The sequence below is a fragment of the Scyliorhinus canicula genome, chromosome 6, assembly GCF_902713615.1.
Source record: "Scyliorhinus canicula chromosome 6, sScyCan1.1, whole genome shotgun sequence".
NCBI classification, from domain to species: Eukaryota; Metazoa; Chordata; class Chondrichthyes; order Carcharhiniformes; family Scyliorhinidae; genus Scyliorhinus; species Scyliorhinus canicula.
Window position 1 is genome coordinate 45,540,675 of NC_052151.1, and position 14,924 is coordinate 45,555,598.

General features: G+C 43.5%; 1 protein-coding gene across 2 annotated transcripts in view; it reads left to right on the forward strand.

Moving 5' to 3' along the window:
• Positions 1 to 853: 853 nt before the first annotated feature.
• hace1 (HECT domain and ankyrin repeat containing E3 ubiquitin protein ligase 1) overlaps positions 854 to 14,924 on the forward strand; it is an 86,086-nt gene continuing 72,015 nt past the window's right edge. Inside the window, exons 1-5 of one of the 2 annotated variants that reach the window (XM_038799266.1) lie at positions 854 to 1,165; positions 7,421 to 7,475; positions 9,678 to 9,767; positions 11,768 to 11,872; positions 13,616 to 13,691. In XM_038799266.1, the coding sequence (XP_038655194.1) occupies positions 1,075 to 1,165; positions 7,421 to 7,475; positions 9,678 to 9,767; positions 11,768 to 11,872; positions 13,616 to 13,691 (417 nt within the window). In that variant the 5' untranslated portion in view covers positions 854 to 1,074. The remainder of the gene's footprint in view (positions 1,166 to 7,420; positions 7,476 to 9,677; positions 9,768 to 11,767; positions 11,873 to 13,615; positions 13,692 to 14,924) is intronic. The other variant, XM_038799267.1, reaches the window with a different exon arrangement.

Genomic DNA, 14,924 nt, shown 5'->3' on the forward strand with positions numbered 1-14,924 from the left:
TATAGCCATTGTTTCCTTTGCCAATACCTTAAAGTTGTACCCTCTTTCTACCAATGGAAACAGATTTTTCCCATTCACTCTGTCCATGGCCCCTCATGATTTTGAATACCTCCATCAAATCTCCTCTCAAAGAACAAAGACAAACAATATTACAGCACAGAAACAGACCCTACGGCCCTCCAAGCCCGCACCAATTCAGATTCCTTTTTTAGACCTACTATTTGTTGCCCAAACGATCGGTATCCTTCCATTCCCCGCCCTTTCATATGTCCATCAAGATACATCTTAAACATCGCCATCATGCTTGCCTCCACCACCCTCACTGGCAAAGCGTTTCAGGCATCCACCAGGTTAGGTGGACTGGCTATGCTAAATTGCCCCTTACTGTCCAGTGATGTGGAGGATGAGTTACGGTGTTAGGGCGGGAGAGTGGACCTGGTCAGAGTGCTCTTTCGGAGGGGCGGTACAAAAGCGATGGGCCGAAAGGCCCACTTCTGCAATTATGGGGTACTATATGATTGAAAGGCACCACAGATATGCGAGATCTCCCTTCCTTTTGAAACCCATGTGAATGAAAATCTTTAATTTCACGACTTGAAATCTGCAACCGAGGTTGAGCGAGAACTGTCAGCGGAGAACCTCGAACAAAACCCGAAACTCTCAGCAGGTCTGACAGCGTCTGTGGAGAGGGGAGGGGAGGGGAGGGAAAGGTGGGAGCTGACCTTTCCAGTCTGGGTGACTGAGTGTGCAGGAAGCTGCCAAGGAGCAACCTGACTACAGCCCCCAGAATGCCCCGCGGCCGACCGCCCTCCAATCGGCTGCGGCCGGAAGCGGCTCAGGCCGGGGCAGTCTGGGTAACGGGTTTAACGACCAGGGGTTCGGGAGGCTTTGTTGTGTGAAGCTCGGTGCCAGCCGGGGGGGGCGAGCGGCCGAGGCCCCGCCGCGATGTGGGCGAGCGGGAGGCAACGTCGCGGCTGAAGGGGGGAGGCAGCGGTGGTGGTGGAGGAGGAGGACCCAGAGCCGGCGCCGGGCCTGTGCCTGTGCGCTTTCTTCTCACCCGATTCGCTGCGGCTGATGATGGAACGGGCGATGGAGCAGCTAAACGTGCAGCTGACCCGGTTGACCCGCTCCCTGAGGCGGGCACGGACCGTGGAGTTACCCGAGGGTGAGTCAGGCGAGGGTGGTGAGGGGGGCCGATCGAATTGAGCCCAACCCCGAGGAAGAGTCACATTGGACTGGAGACGTTAACTCTGCTTCGCTCTCCGCTCAGGCGCTGCCAGATCTGCTGCGGGTTTCCCCTCAATCTCGGCATTTTCTGTTTCAGATTCCCAACATCCGCAGGATTTTACTTTCATTGATCCCCTTGGCACAGCCGGAACCGTGGACAGTTTCTCGGTGTCCGCCTTGCCGACGCCTTTGAAGAGCTTGGGACACCTTGTTTGATCCCATGTTGACGGAAGGATATGCTTACTTTGGAGGGGGTACAGCAAAGGTTCACTAAACTGGTCCCTGGGGCGAGGGGGCTGCTCTCAGCTGAGAGGATAAATTTGGGTTTATGCCCTCGGGAGATTAAAAGGATGAGAAGTGATTTAATTGAAGCCTGCAATTTTCTGAATGGGCTTAATGGGGTAGATGCAGAGAGATTGTTTCTGCTCTTCAGGGAATCTAATGCAAGGGGCCATGGTCTTTGAGGGGAGGGGTGACAGCAGATTTAAAGAAGGGGGGTTGGGGGAGACAATTACGAAGATGTGGACCAGGAGGGAATTTGTTTTTTTTGGCTGTTTGCTATCTCTGACCGGGTGGCACAGTAGCACAGTATTTAGCACAGTTGCTTCATAGTGGCAGGGTCCCAGGTTTGATTCCCGACTTGAGTCACTGCAGAATCTGCACGTTCTCCCTGTGTTTCCTCCGGGTGCTCCAGTTTCCTCCCGCAGTCCAAAGATGTGCTGTGAGGTAATTTGGACATTTTGGATTCTCGCTCTGTAGACCCGAACAGGTGCCGGAATGTGGCGACCAGGGGCTTTTCACAGTAACTTCATTGCAGTGTTAATGTAAGCCTACTTGTGACAATAAAGATGATATAATCCAACTCTTTGAAATATGTCCTACGTTTTTCTTGTATGGAACGATCTCCATACATGTGACAATAAATCTGAATACATACATTAACTCAGGGCTCTTAACATTCCTATTTTTAATTACTTAATTGGTGATTGTGGTTTCTGCTGTTGGCCTAAGCTCTGGACATCTTTTCCTAGAACTGAAAGTGAGGTAGAGGAGTTTTTCTTCATACCTTCTTGAATTCTCTGCCTGGTGGGTCATTGTTGATTATTGGCGGAACCACAACTATATTCTGAGATTTTTGCCATGCGGTGGGGTAAAGAGCCAGGATCAAACCTGAAACGTTGGCGTTAATCTGATTCACGAGTTAGCCATGTAGCTAACTGGGCTCTCTCTCTCTCTCTCTCTCTCTCTCTCTCTCTCTCTCTCTCTCCCCCCCCCCCCCGGGCCATACCTATCTCTGACCAATCTGCCCTCCTAAACCTTCTGCAGCTCAGCGCCCAAGTTTATTTGATAGTTCTCTGAAGTGTCTTTGCTGTTTCACTATGTTAAAGATGCTGTATGAATCTAAGGTTTTGTTGTATAGTGCTGTTCAATTAACAAAATTATCCAAGAGATTTACAGAAATTTAATGCACCATGTACACAGCCCGTGTATATTGGAAGTGGTTTGTAAAATATCTTGCACCAGAAGCTTGCCATCTGTAGGCCTTGAAGCAGTGAGAATATTATTGCTTAATCATCAAAGCAGCTGCATTTGCATGGTCACTGGCCTGTTCTTAAGTGTACCATGCCCCATTGAGCAAACCGGTCCGTAACAATTGCTTTGTTACAGTAAACCGACAGACTAGCCTTGTTTCATTAGCATCTCTTTTGACAGAAAGGACAGCCTCTGATATAGCATGTCTCACACTGCCTGGCTGAGTTAAACACAGACATCTGTTTGTCCATGTTATCAAATACGAATATAAATTCAAGATGGAACTGTGTCCATCATCTAGTTAACCACTTGAAAATATTCTATCATTCTGTTTTGAGAAATTGATATTTCACATCAAGGCTTTTTTTTTGTATATCAAAATATTTGCAATTATCTGTCTGCATTTTCTGCAGGAGCAGCATGGAGATTAAGGACAAAAGACGAGAATACTGGGAAAACCCAGGTCTGGAAGCATCTGTAGAGCGAGGAAACACTGTTAATGTTTCAAGTCCATTTGACTCTTTCTTCATTTAAACTAAAAGATATTATAGTGTAGTTGGGAGAGATGTAGCAAACGTAAGAACAAGCGGCAGAATTTCTCCTTAAACCTGACTCACGTCTTGCAAATAAAAGGTGTGGCCCTGGATACTTGTATCAACCCCAGTTCTGCTTTCTTTTTTGTGGGGTGTGTGGAGCATTCCTTGTTCCAGCCCTACTCCGGCCCGCTTCAGCAACTTTTTTCCGGTCACATCAATGATTGTATTAATGCCACTTCATGCTCTCGTCTGGACCTGGAAAAAAATTATCGATTTTGCTTCTAATTTCCATCCCTGTCTCACCTTCACATTGTCCATATCTGACACTTCCCTTGTCCTCTGTCTCTCCATTTCTGGTGATAGACTTACCACTGATATTCATTACAAGCCCACTGACTCCTACAGCTACCTCAACTACAGCTCCTCGTTCCTATAAGGACTCTCCATCCCATTCCCTCAGTTTCTCTGCTCCTGCTGCATCCACTCTGTTGATGCCACCTTCGAAAATATCTATTTTTGCATGTCTGCATTTTTTGTCTAACTGAACCCCCACCTCCCAACACTCGCTTCTGTCTTCACCCCACCTCCTTCCCAGAACCACCCCTCCTAACTTTCTGCCCCACCAGCCTCTGCATTCAAAGAAACATCCTTCCCCATTTCTGCCAACTCCAGCATGAGGCCATCATGCAACAGATATTCCCCTCGCCGCTCCATGACACCCTGGACCACTCCTCCATCAATTCCCCATCCCTTCCCACCGTACCTGCCTCTGCAGTCACAGAAGGTGCAACACCTGCCCCTTTGCCTCCTCTCTCATAATTCAGGGCACTAAGTTAAGCAACATTTTACTTGCACCTCCTTCAGTTTGGCTAACTGCAGCCACTACTCCCAATTGGGTCTCCTCTAAATGCAGAATGGGTGACTGCTTTGCGGAACATCTTTGCTCAGCCCGCAAGCATGACCCAACCTACTTGTCAGTCAGCACCTTGCTCCCATGCCGACATGTCTGTCCTTGGCCTGCTGCAATGTTCCAGGGAAACCCAACACAAGCTGGTGGAGCAGCATCTTGTCTTTTGAGTAGGCCCTCACAACCCAAGATTAAGTTAAACTTTGGACTGTGACCTTTCTCCCCCATCTTAACCCTTTTGTTTTAATATCCCATACAACTTTTGTCTCAATGGGCCCACCCCATCTGTCTCTTCATAGAATCCCTCCAGTGCAGAAAGAGGCCTTTTGGCCAGTTGAGCTTGCACTGACCCTCTAAAGGCCTCCCTGCCAAGCCCACTCCCCCACCTTATCCCCATATTCCCAACATCTTTGGACACTAAGGGCAATTTAGCATGGCCAATCCATCTAACCTGCCCATCTTTGCTCTGTGGGAGGAAACCGGAGCACCTGGATGAAACCCACGCAGACATGGGGAGAGAGTGTAAACTCCACACACAGTGACCCAAGGCTGGAAATGAATCCAGGTCCCTGGTGCTGTGAGAAAGCAGTGCTAACCACTGTGCGGTCCAGTGTTTCTAAATTAGCTACATCTTTGTTGCAGTCTATCATAGCTGCAGCATAATATCCTTCTCTTTTAGTTCCAATAAAGATTCAAGCGGATTGAAACCGTTAACTCTGTTTTCTCTCCCTAGAGATGCTGTCAGACTTGCTGAGTTTTTTTCCAGCATTCCCTGTCTTCTCTTCAGATTGTTACAGCATTTTTCTTATTTTGAAGACAAGATGAGTTGTGTTATAAAACACAGACTACTGTATATTTTGTTCTTTAGCTGAATATAATTTGCATAATCATGTTGATTTTGAATTACTGTTCAGATGATACACATTTTTATGTGTTCTATTATTACTAGGTTCTGAATCCACATTTACCCCAGGAAAATGTGCCTTTTTTCATAATTGCTATCAAATGCAACTGAAGGTAGATAGGCTAGCAGAATGGGTAGGCAGGTCGCAAGTGGAATTGAATGTAGAAAATTGTGAGCTGATGGCAATTCAGAAGAAGGGATAGAGAGAGGGAATGTAGACTTAATGGAACAGTTCTGAAGACTTAGGTGGGTCCTTGAGGTCCATGTGCACAGATCCTTAAAGGTGGCAGAACATATTGTGAGCATAGAAGAATGTAATGGATCTTGGGCTTTTTAATTAGAGGCATTAAGTACAAAAGCTATGCTGAAGCTTTACAAGTGCCAGCTATGGCTAGGTTGATGGTGCTCTCGCCATGCCAGTCACAAGGTTCTGCATTTAAGTCTCATTCTGGGGCTTGAGTGAAGTCTCGACTGACACTCCTGTGCATTGCTGAGGGAGTGCTACATTTTGGAAGTGCCTTCTTTCAGATGAAATATTAAACCTTGGCACCAACTGAATGCAAAAGATTCAACATTTTGAAGAGCAAGAAAGTTATCCCTGGTGTCCTGGCCAATGTTTTACCCCTTGGTCAACATTACAAAAAACAGATCATCTGGTTATTATCATATTGCTGTCTGTGAGAATTTGAGCAAATTGGCTGTCACGTTATAATAGTGACTACGCTTCAAAAAGTACAATTGATTTCAAAAGGAAATTGAATGGGCATAAAGAGGGCAATAAATTTTCCGAGCCATGGTTATAGTGGGGAATGGGACTAACTATTACTCTACAGAGTTGGCCCTTCTCCCTGTTTAAGTTCAAATATTCTCAAAAACAATTTTATTTACTTTGCTGTGGTGTACAATTCTGTGATCAGTCCTCTTGCACTTTATCCAAGTGAGCATTCTTCTCAGAGCTGAGTGAATGTGTGTCTCAAGGTGTTTAACCATGGAATAAATTAGTACAGAATCTATTCCAATCTTCACATAAATGCAAGTAGAACCTACTGGAATGGTAGGGCTCTCAATGTAGAAATGTTGATGACAATTGTGGTGCCACACTTCACAGAATCATAGAATTTGCAGTGCAGAAGGGGGGTTTTCAGTCCATCGAGTCTGCACCGGCCATTGGAAAGAGCACCCTATCCAAGTCCACACTTCCACCCGATCCCCGTAACCCCACCCAATCACTTGTGCTACGTAATCAAGTCAGTTGGTTAAATTGGTCTGTTGCCACGATCGATATTGAAATGAGGAACCAGCAGGTGAACTAACTTTGATTGTTCCAATATACTGGTCATGTAATACTTAGGGAGAGCCAGGGGAGCATGCTGTTTTATGATATTTTAGGCCAGGTAATAAAGTCAGGATATGTTGGGTGGAGAAGTGATAACTATTTCAGTAGGTTTTTTTTTTGCACCCTCTGTTTGACAAATGTATTTCTGAAGCCCTGCAAACATCCATTTCATGCAGCAGTTTGTAGAGCAGATATATTGAAGTATTGTTGGAAATAAATATTTCTTCAGCTGCATTATGAAGATTGGTGGTCAATATCTTGAAATATTAACATATTCAGAACATTTTCTATTTTCAGAGGACCAGTGCCTCCTTTTCTCTCCTCTTCCCGCAGTGAAACTTGGTCCAGTTTATTTCTCCAGTATTTTGGAAAGGCATTCCGATTTCATGGAGTGGACAAAATAAAAGGAATCCTGCTGCTTAACATTAACACAGTAACCCCACAAACTGCTACAGAAAATGGCTATTTGTAATATTCCACAGAACTTCGATAAAAGAAAACAATATGAAAAAGTACATATTGTGGAATTCTGAAACAATGTTGGAATTAAGCAGCAGGTCAGTTAACATTGTTGAGAGAAAAGTCAGGATGTGATATTTTGAATGTGAATCTGATAAAGACTGCTTGTCCAAAACACCTATAAACTTGCCTTTTCTCTTTTAAAAAAAAACAGAACTAGCCTATTGCCCATTTCCAGCAGATGGTCTTTTTGTTTTGAGTTTTTTTATCTTTTGAATTTGTAGAAGTGTTGATGGAAAGATATTGGAAATCAAAGAATAATGTGTACCTTTGATTAGGTTTTCCAGATAATTGACCATTCCACATTGTTCTAATCAATAATTTCCTCCTGTTTCTGTCTTATTTAACTCCTAATTTAGAAAAAAATGAAAATGAGCATTTAGCATGCTGCTTCAAGATATTCAATTCATCAACATAGCCATGCTAACAAATCATGTTTTTTTTCTCTCCCCTTACAGATAATGAAACTGCAGTTTATACTTTGATGCCAATGGTAATGGCTGATCAGCACAGGTAAGCTTTGTTTATAGTCTCACTTTCCATGATGAAAAGAAAAATGTGTGAGTATGCAATAATCTACTGGTAGGAAATCATAATGCTATGAGGGGCCAGAGAAAACACATAAGATTTGTACCTTTTCCTCCAGAAACAGTAATTCAGTTTCATTCTGCGCTAGAGATTCATTCTGTTTAAGATTTGAATTTATAGTGAATGCAACTGTTCTTGCGGTGTAATAATATTAACATTGGAAGATCAGATAGTTTAAAAAAAAATACATTTAGAGTACCCAACTATTTATTTTTTCCCAATTACGGGGCGATTTAGCATGGCCAATCTGCCTAACCTGCATATCTTTGGGTTGTGGGGTGAAACCCATGCAGACATGGGGAGAATGTGCAAACTCCCCATGGGCAGCGATCCAGGGCCGGGATTCGAACCCAGGTCCTCAGCGCCACAGTTCCAGTGCTAACCACTGCGCCACATGTTGCCCTTGGAAGATCAGATAGTGGCATGTCACCATTCAAAATTATCTGGATTTCAAGAATCCAAGTTAGGAATATTATTTTTTTGTCACAATTTGTTCATGGGACGTTGGCATTGCTGACAAGCCATCATTGGTTACTCATCCCTAATTGCCCTTGAGAGAATAGTGATGAGCCGCCGCCATGAGCTCTTGCAGTTTGAGAGGTGCTAAGGAGAGTTCCAGGATTTTCACCCAGTGACGGTGAAGAAACAATTATATATTTCCAAATCACGATGGTCTGAGTTGAAAGGGAACTTGGAGGAGAAAGAGATCTCGCTGTGCACCTGTTGCTCTTGTTCCTTTTAAGTGGTTGAGGCTGTGGGTTTGGGAGATGTTGTGGAAACAACTCACCAAAGGTTTTGTAAGGCTTCTTGTGAGTGGTGAATGATTAAGGTTTTGAATGTGGTGCCCATCAAGTGGGGCGCTTTGTTTTGGATTGCGTCCAGCTCGCTTAGGATCACTTATTGGAGATTATCACCTGGTACTGTGTAGCGTTCTTTGTCACTTCTAGAACATAGAACAGTACAGCACAGAACAGGCCCTTCAGCCCTCGATGTTGTGCCGAGCAATGATCACCCTACTCAAACCCACGTATCCACCCTATACCCGTAACCCAACAACCCCCCCCAACCTTACTTTTTTAGGACACTACGGGCAATTTAGCATGGCCAATCCGCCTAACCCGCACATCTTTGGACTGTGGGAGGAAACCGGAGCACCCGGAGGAAACCCACGCACACACGGGGAGGACGTGCAGACTCCACACAGACAGTGACCCAGCCGGGAACCGAACCTGGGACCCTGGAGCTGTGAAGCATTTATGCTAACCACCATGCTACCGTGCTGCCCCATTCTGAGTCTGAATGGTGCTCAGGTTGAGCTTGGGACCCTGGCGATGTGAAGCACCAGTGATCACCACTGTGGGGAGACTGAGAGTCTTAAGAATCAAACTGGCCTGAGGTTGCTCCTTTGAGTGAAGGCCCAGGGTAGTAAAAGTGACTCCCCCAGAGGAAACCCTACAACCTGGAAGCTGAATAAATGTTTCTGCCAGAGGATCCTCATTAGTAATTGGAGGCTTTGATCCCTAAGCATCCTGGGAGGACAGCCTACTACAACAACATCAACATCAGAAGCAACAACACTCATTATTTTACTCCTTTCCCTCCCTCTGGCTCTATCTGTCTTGTGTGTGTTTGGATAGAGGGTGGGATGGCAGAATGGGGGGTAGTAGATTAGATGGCCGATATTCTGTTATAATTATTGCACACGTCAACTTTTTCCTGTTATAAATAAAGTTATTGTGTTTAACTTGCAAATCTGATGCCTGTAAGTAATTGGAGCAGTCAAGGGCCAAAGGTATCAGAAATTTTATACAAATTATTGGTTAATTCACTTGGGATTCTGGGGCGTGTGTGGCTAGAATTGACTGCACTTTCCCAGTGTGTTGTAACACTTCCTCAAAAGGTGGTTGAGGCAGAGTCCTTGAATATCATTAAGGCAGAGGTAGATAGACTCTTGATAAGCAAGCGGCTTAAGATCATAATGATCTTTATTAGTGTCACAAGTAGGCTTCGGGGTGGGCAGAATGTGACTTGAGGTGAAAATCAGATCAGCAATGATCTTATTGAATGGCAGAGCAGGCATCTTCAGATATTAAATGACAGATAATATGTAATATATTCCTTTCCAAGGTCTGTTTCAGAGTTGCTGACAAATTCCAACTTTGATGTCAATTACGCTTTTGGACGTGTCAAGAGAAGTTTACTGCATATTGCGGCAAAGTAAGATTCCAAACCACTCTGAATATGAGATAGAGGTGTAAGTGTTATTTGTGTGATATAACTATGCTGTAACTGTAAGTCCTGTCTTATATTTTTATTAGATCTAATTCTCATTATGAATCATGGAAAATAGAGCTCATTGGTTTCTTGAGAATCTGTTTGCCATTCTAAATTGGGTTTCCTGGACTAAGAATAATAGCCAGGATTGGAGTCCTCACACTCTGTTAACACACAATTTCTGGCAGAATTTCTGGTTGTTTCTTGGATCATCATAGATTACAAAAAAATGAAAGAGAAGTTGCTCACGTTAAACTTCGCATTTATATGCTCTCTATAGAGAGCATATAAATGCGAAGTTTACCGTGAGCAACTTCTCTTTCATTTTTTTGAGGTCCTGAAATTTTTTCTAGTTTTTCTCTTTCTCTCCCTTGGCTAGTATGCTGAGATGCAGCCCTTGCAACCTGTTACCTTGCTCAAGTGGTCATTCTTTGTGTAAGATGGCGAGCTACAACAGACTGTTCAATTGAAAGGCAACATAGTGGCTAGCTGTTCTCACCTAATATTCATGTGTGCACTTTCTGAAGCAGCTAGCAGCAAGAATGGGAACTGTAGGTGATTTTATTTCTCAGTGTGATGACTGGAAGCCTTTAGGAGTGTTGGATTCTAAGTATTGGGAAATTAAAGGGTTAAAAGGTTGGGATTAGTGTGTTTGTCTGCTGTGGTTGTGTTTTTTTTAAATTCTGTTTTGCAGAGCATAGTTGTTTTCAGCAGCCAGAAGGTGAAATTGACAAAGTAATGTGTTTTTCAGTCTAGTGACTAGTCCAATGGATTGTGGATCGACTGGGGAAGTCCCTACGGAGTTAATTTGCTTTGCAGCCTCAAGAGAAAATTAATTTTTTAGCTTGGGGAGGTGAGGTCATTGCTGGGTAGAGCCAAGGAAGGCAGAGAGATGTTTTGAGAAGCTGTGGAGAGAAGTAATTGGTAGAGAAAGTTTTGGAGAGAGGAGTTGAATTCTGATCTGCCCGATGCTGAGTCCACAATTCTCCCACAGTAAGATAGATTGAGAGCTGTATGTTTCTTTTGTTGTCGTTTAATGGGAAATTGATTACTCGTGTTCAAGGTATAAATTGTAAGCTGTTCATTTCGGGTGTGAAGTTAACAAAGTTTGATATTGTAGCCATAATAAAGTTTTGCTCTAAAAATAACCAAGCCCTATTTCTTTATGTAATCACTCCTGGAGGGAATCATTCTTTCCACAGCACGGTTGCACAGTGGAGGGAAGCTCGGTAGCACAGTGGTTAGCACAGTTGCTTCGCAGCTCCAGGGTCCCAGGTTCGATTCCCGGATTGGGTCACTGTCTGAGTAGAGTCTCTACGTTCTCCCCGCGTCTGCGTGGGTTTCCTCCAGGTGCTCCGGTTTCCTCCCACAGTCCAAAGTTGTGCAGATTAGATGGATTGGCCTACTAAATTACCCCTTAGTGTCCCAAAGGTTAGGTGGGGTTGCTGGGCTACGGGGACAGCATGGAGGCGTGGGCTTGAGCAGGGTGCTCTTTCCAAGGGCTGGTGCAGACTAGATGGGTCGAATGGCCTCCTTCCACACTCTAAATTCTATGACCAGTTTAAGAATTTAAATTGAGCAGGTTTGGATGATCTATGAGTCTAATTATTCATGAGTAAATTTTCATTAATGCCAAGCTTTAGCTACTGGTTGGTTAAAAGGAGAAGCATTCCAAGCTCTCCAGGTTTAATTGAAATTAATTTGGGGGAATTTGAATGTTGTTTAAAATATTTTAATTGTTGCAAAATGATAAAAATGCAAATTAAAGGCCAAGGTTTCCAACTGATTTAATAAAAGCAAAATAGCGTAGACATTGGAAATCTGAAATGAAGTATTGGAAGTACTTGTGTCTGGCAGCATCTGCGGAGAGAGAGCAATATTGAAAACCAATATGACGACTCTGTTTCTAATGCCTACTGATTTGTTTTCTTTGTCTGGTATAGTTGTGGCTCTGTTGAATGCCTTATTCTACTACTGAAGAAAGGAGCAAATCCAAATTACCAGGATATTTCTGGGTGTACACCCCTTCACTTAGCAGCTAGGAATGGGTGAGTTTGCTAAGCCGCCCTCAATCCTTGAGTACAACTTCCAGGTAGTCTTGTAATACTCAAGCATGTGGTTACGTTTAGTTAAAACAGATCAAGATAGAATTGATATGGAGCAGGTTTTGTCATGTAACTATGGAATTTTGAAATCAAAAGAATACTTGACCACGAACTTGGGCACTTTTCCCCCAAATATTTTTGTGCTATTACTTAATCAAATATAATTTTAGTATTTAAACTTAATCTTAAATTGCTATTATGCTTAGAATTTGTTGTGAATGCCTAGACTGGAGCTTTTACTGGTGTATTTGCAATGTTTACAAACGCTGAAATTTGAATTCTAATATAGTCCTAAAATTTGGAATTTAAACACTCCAATCTGGCTGTTTAGGCAGGTTTTATTCCAGCACACATGGCATGGAGTGTCTTTTATGAAAAAGCTGATACTGATGCAGCCCAGATATACAGTTAGTGTTGAAATGGTTATTTTGGTGGAGCAGCAAGTTGTTTAATAACTTAATATGTGGAATGACACTAAAATAGTAAAAAAATATTGAACAGGAGGGAAGAGGGAGAACAACAAAAGTCAAGCACAGTTAACAGAAAGAGTAACAGTTAATCAGAAAGGGTAATTTAGGGGCCTCACGGTAGCATGGTGGTTAGCATCAATGCTTCACAGCTCTAGGGTCCAGGTTCGATTCCCGGCTGGGTCACTGTCTGTGTGGAGTCTGCACGTCCTCCCCGTGTGTGCGTGGGTTTCCTCCGGGTGCTCCGGTTTCCTCCCACAGTCCAAAGATGTGCGGGTTACGTGGATTGGCCATGCTAAATTGCCCGTAGTGTAAGGTTAATGGGGGGATTGTTGGGTTACGGGTATACGGGTTACGTGGGTTTAAGTAGGGTGATCATTGCTCGGCACAACATCGAGGGCCGAAGGGCCTGTTCTGTGCTGTACTGTTCTATCTATAAAAGTGTAGAGTGCTTTTGTGGGCAGAAATTTGGTTATCGAGGCCAAAAAAAGTAGAGCGATCCATAGGACTGATCATCAGTGGAGGTGAAGAATAAACCAGTAATGGTGAAATAGGGGATACATACAGCTACATCACTAATAAGGTTGGGGAAAGAGTCTGAAAGCAAGGTGACATCGTAGAATTAATTTAGTGGAACCAGAGGGACTTGACAAGGATAGCATGATTGGTGTAGAGGTGGATAAGGGCATTGACTTAAGCTTTCTGAATGAGTTGTAATTTGTAAAGAATGGAACCAGAATGGAGTATTTGAGCAAGTCAGTTCCAAGTTGAAGGGCACGGATTAAGATCTACATCCTGAAGAATACATAGAGGCAAATGATTTTGCATTGGGGAGGAAGGTGGTTTTGGAAACAGTGTATGTGGTGAAGGAAGCAGATGAAAAAACAATGCACAGGGTCTGCACCTTGAGACCACCTGAGCTGGCAGTGGGCTGGTTTGATGGATTTGAAATTAGTTGCCCGTAGGTGCGAACAGAAGTTCCAGATCATGTGATTGGATTTGCTGTCACTGAGATAAATCTTTTGATTTGCTGAGAATAGACAGACAGATGGAGACCATGATAATGGTTCTTGGATTGATGGAGGATGGGGAGAGTTAAAGCTTGGTGTTACTGTAGATGTGAAAGCTGACCCCATGTGCCAAGCGTGGAGTGTGCTTTTTTAAAATCGGTGGGCATGCATGATAAATGATGTTGTTAAGGAATGCGTTTTCTTTTTAGGCAGAAAAAGTGCATGGGAAAACTGTTGGAGTATAGTGCTGATGTGAACATCTGCAACAATGAAGGGCTGACTGCGGTAAGGTTGGAATATAAACATACAAAAAAGGAGCAATAGAACATTTGGCCCCTCGAGCCTGCTCTGCTGTTCAAAGAGATCATGACTGATCTATTTGTGTTTTGATTTCCATATTCCATTACCCCAATTACCTATGATTCCCTTGTTGACCAAGAATCAATCCACATCACCGTAGAAATATTCATCCCTGTCCTAAAAGGGTGACCCTAGTTCAGTACTCGCCCAGAAGAGGAAACATCCTTTCCCCATTCACATTGTCAAGACTGTTCTGGATCTTACATACTTCAATCAAGTGACCCCTCACTCTTGTAAAACTCCAGTGGAAGCAAGCCCAGTCTATCCAACATTTCCTCATAAGACAGACTGCTCGTTCTCAATATGAATCTCGTGAACTACCTCAAATGCATTTAAATCCTTCCTTAACTAAGGAGACCAAAACTGCACTTGTATTTGAGAAGTGGTCTGAAGCACAACATCCTTACTTTTACCAGTCAATTCCTCTCATAATAAAGGACAGAATTCCATTACTTGCTGTACCTGCATAATAACCTTTTGTGACTCGAGCACCAGAACACCTAGATCCCTCTGCACATGAAATTCTGCTGTCATTCTCTGTTTAAATAATACTCCACTTTTTGTCCTGCTGCCAAAAGTTAAAAACATCACATTTTCCCGCATTATATCTGCCAGATCTTTATCCACTCACTCAGTTGATCTCTATCCATCCAACTTATCATTGTGTCATCTACAAATGTGGCTGCAAAGCCTTTGCTCCCCTCGCCTAAGTCATTGATATAAATTGCAAAAGGTTGAGGCCACAGCATTGACCCCTGCAGGGGGCTCCGCTCGTTACACCTTGTTAATCAGGAAACAATACATTTATGCAATTATAAGGTTAGCTTGACTTCTGTGGTGGGGAAGTTGCTGGAATCCATGATTAGGAGGAGATGACTGAACATTTGGAAAGACAAAGCTCAATCCACTAATGTCAGCATGGTTTTATGAAGGCAAAGTCGTGGTTGACAAACTTGCTTGAGTTCTTTGAGGAAGTAACCAGCAAGGTGGATAATGGGCAACCTGTGGATGTGGTATAACTAGACTTCCAGAAAGCGTTTGACAAGGTTTTGTATAAAAGACTGATCCAGAAGGTGAGACCGCAGGGAATTGGAGGTAGAGTACGAGATTGGATTGAAGATTGTCTGAAAGAAAGCAGTGTGTCGGGATAAATGGGTC